The 2,086-nt window shown below is 33.9% G+C and overlaps 1 protein-coding gene across 1 annotated transcript; it reads left to right on the forward strand.

The window, feature by feature from the left end:
- The first annotated feature begins 840 nt into the window (after window positions 1-840).
- On the forward strand, window positions 841-1,856 carry LOC119981865. Its single transcript, XM_038825005.1, has 2 exons — window positions 841-878; window positions 1,301-1,856. Exons 1-2 carry the CDS (start codon window positions 841-843, stop codon window positions 1,854-1,856), a joined length of 594 nt encoding a protein of 197 aa, XP_038680933.1.
- The last annotated feature ends 230 nt before the right edge of the window (window positions 1,857-2,086 follow it).

The raw sequence follows: 2,086 nt of genomic DNA on the forward strand, positions 1-2,086 counted from the left end.
TTGGAGGCTAAGTCTTACAAATGTCGATTTGTGGGATATCCCAAAGAATCATTGGGATATTACTTCTACCTTCCTACTGATAACAAAGTGTTTGTTAGTAGCAATGCAATATTTCTTGAAACAGAGTTTATTTTAGATAAATGTACAGCTAAGAGGGTAGAACTTGATGAAGTGATTAATGAATCACAAATTGATAGAGAACCAGTAGAAAATCCTATTCAATTAGATACTCAAGACACACAACCTCTACATAGGTCTGTTAGAACATCTGCACCACCTAAGAGATTTGGATATCTCTATAATACCCCATCCTAATGAAAGAAAAGAAAAATATAGAAAAATAAAATAAAATGAATAAATTGGATTTAATTATAAAAAGAATAAAATTGTAGGGTAAAACGAATTATTGGGAGGGTTTAAAGAATATTGGAAATGTAGTTGGGGTCAAATTAGTCAAAGAACAAAAGTAAATGATTTTTGTCTAAAAAAAACAAAAACAAACAAACAAAAGTGAATAAAAAAAAAAAAAACATATGAGTGGTGAAGGTATGCGCAAACCTTCACCCGAAATATAAAAAAAAATAGGGAAATTGGCAAAAATGACCTGGTTTACTAACAAAACCGTAAAAAGGATCCGGTTTGTAAAAAACCGGTAAAATGACCTAATTTATACTGATGAAGACCAAAATAACCCTAACTTTCCTTTCCCCCTCATTCGTTTTCGTTTCTCGAAATTGCTTTCAGTTTCTCCTTCAAACACAATTTCTTTCTCCTTCAAACACAGTTTCAGTCTTATTCTCAACTACTACAACTACAACGGTTTGTGTTGCATCAACTACAATGGTTTGCATTCCATCAACTGTTCCGAATACTCCAAGGTAAGTTTACCATTTATTCAAAAATAATTCTGGTTAATTTGTTTGCGTTTACTTGCCATTACGGGTTTCGTGAGGTTTCACCCATTTTGTTGGGTTCCATATTACTGCATGACTTTGCTCAAAACAATTTCGCACAGCTAAAAACAAAGTCTTCGACATAGTCAATTGTTTGAGCCTTTCGTCGGGCATTTTGAGGGTTTGTGGTCGAGTTTAGGGTTTTTCTGGTTGAGATTTATTGTTATGTGGGTCGAGCATATCTATTATCTGGTCGAGCATTCATATTTACTGGTCGAGCATTCATATTGATTGGTCAAACATTAATTGATTTGGTCGAGCATTTCATATTAACTGGTCGACCATTCATATTTAATGGTCGAGCATTGTTAACTTTTATTTATTTAACTTATTTTTTTTTATCTTAGGTTTATAGTGGCTTACGTTATTCCAGAGGGTCAGCATTTTCTTGCAAAAGTGTCAAACTTTTCCCAATCAGATGCAATTATTTGTAATATCAGGGATAAGTTAAATGAGGATCAATTGGAGACCTTTAGTAGATCATGTTTTGGTATATATCTTCGTATTAGGAGTCTAACTTTTTTCGGGCAGCTTGTTCATCAGCTATTGTTAAGACAGGTTGAATCCTCCAACCATAGTTTTGGCACAACTTTCAACTTCAAGTTGGCTGGAAACCAAGCAACATTTTCATTTGAAGATTTTGCGCTTGTTATTGGATTAGTATGTACTAGAATTTCATCCATTTCTTCACTTGTTGATACTAGCACACATAGGCTAAGGGATGCTTATTTCAAGGGAAATAATAGCATTAAGAGATCTGAATTAGAGAGTACATTTTTGGGTCTAAAACCTCAACCTGACAATGAAGATGACGTTGTCAAGTTAGCTCTTGTTTATTTTGTAGAGTTTGTGTTGCTTGGTAACGAGCGTAGTAGGAACATTTCTGATGTGGCATATCTCTAATTGGTTGAAAACTTGGATGAATTTAACAAGTATCCATGGGGATCCATCAGTTATGCACGTACCTCCAAGTCACTTGCAGGAGCAATGAAAGGACGTGTTCAAAATTTTTTAAAAAAGACTATAAAGCCAACCAAGACACAAAAGGAGCAATACAGTCTCTATGGACTCTCGTTAACTCTACATTTAATTTGCTAATCATTTATCTCAATGTTGTTTTGATTTATTGCTTA

The sequence above is a fragment of the Tripterygium wilfordii genome, chromosome 17 (genome assembly GCF_013401445.1).
Source record: "Tripterygium wilfordii isolate XIE 37 chromosome 17, ASM1340144v1, whole genome shotgun sequence".
In the NCBI taxonomy this organism is placed as follows: Eukaryota; Viridiplantae; Streptophyta; class Magnoliopsida; order Celastrales; family Celastraceae; genus Tripterygium; species Tripterygium wilfordii.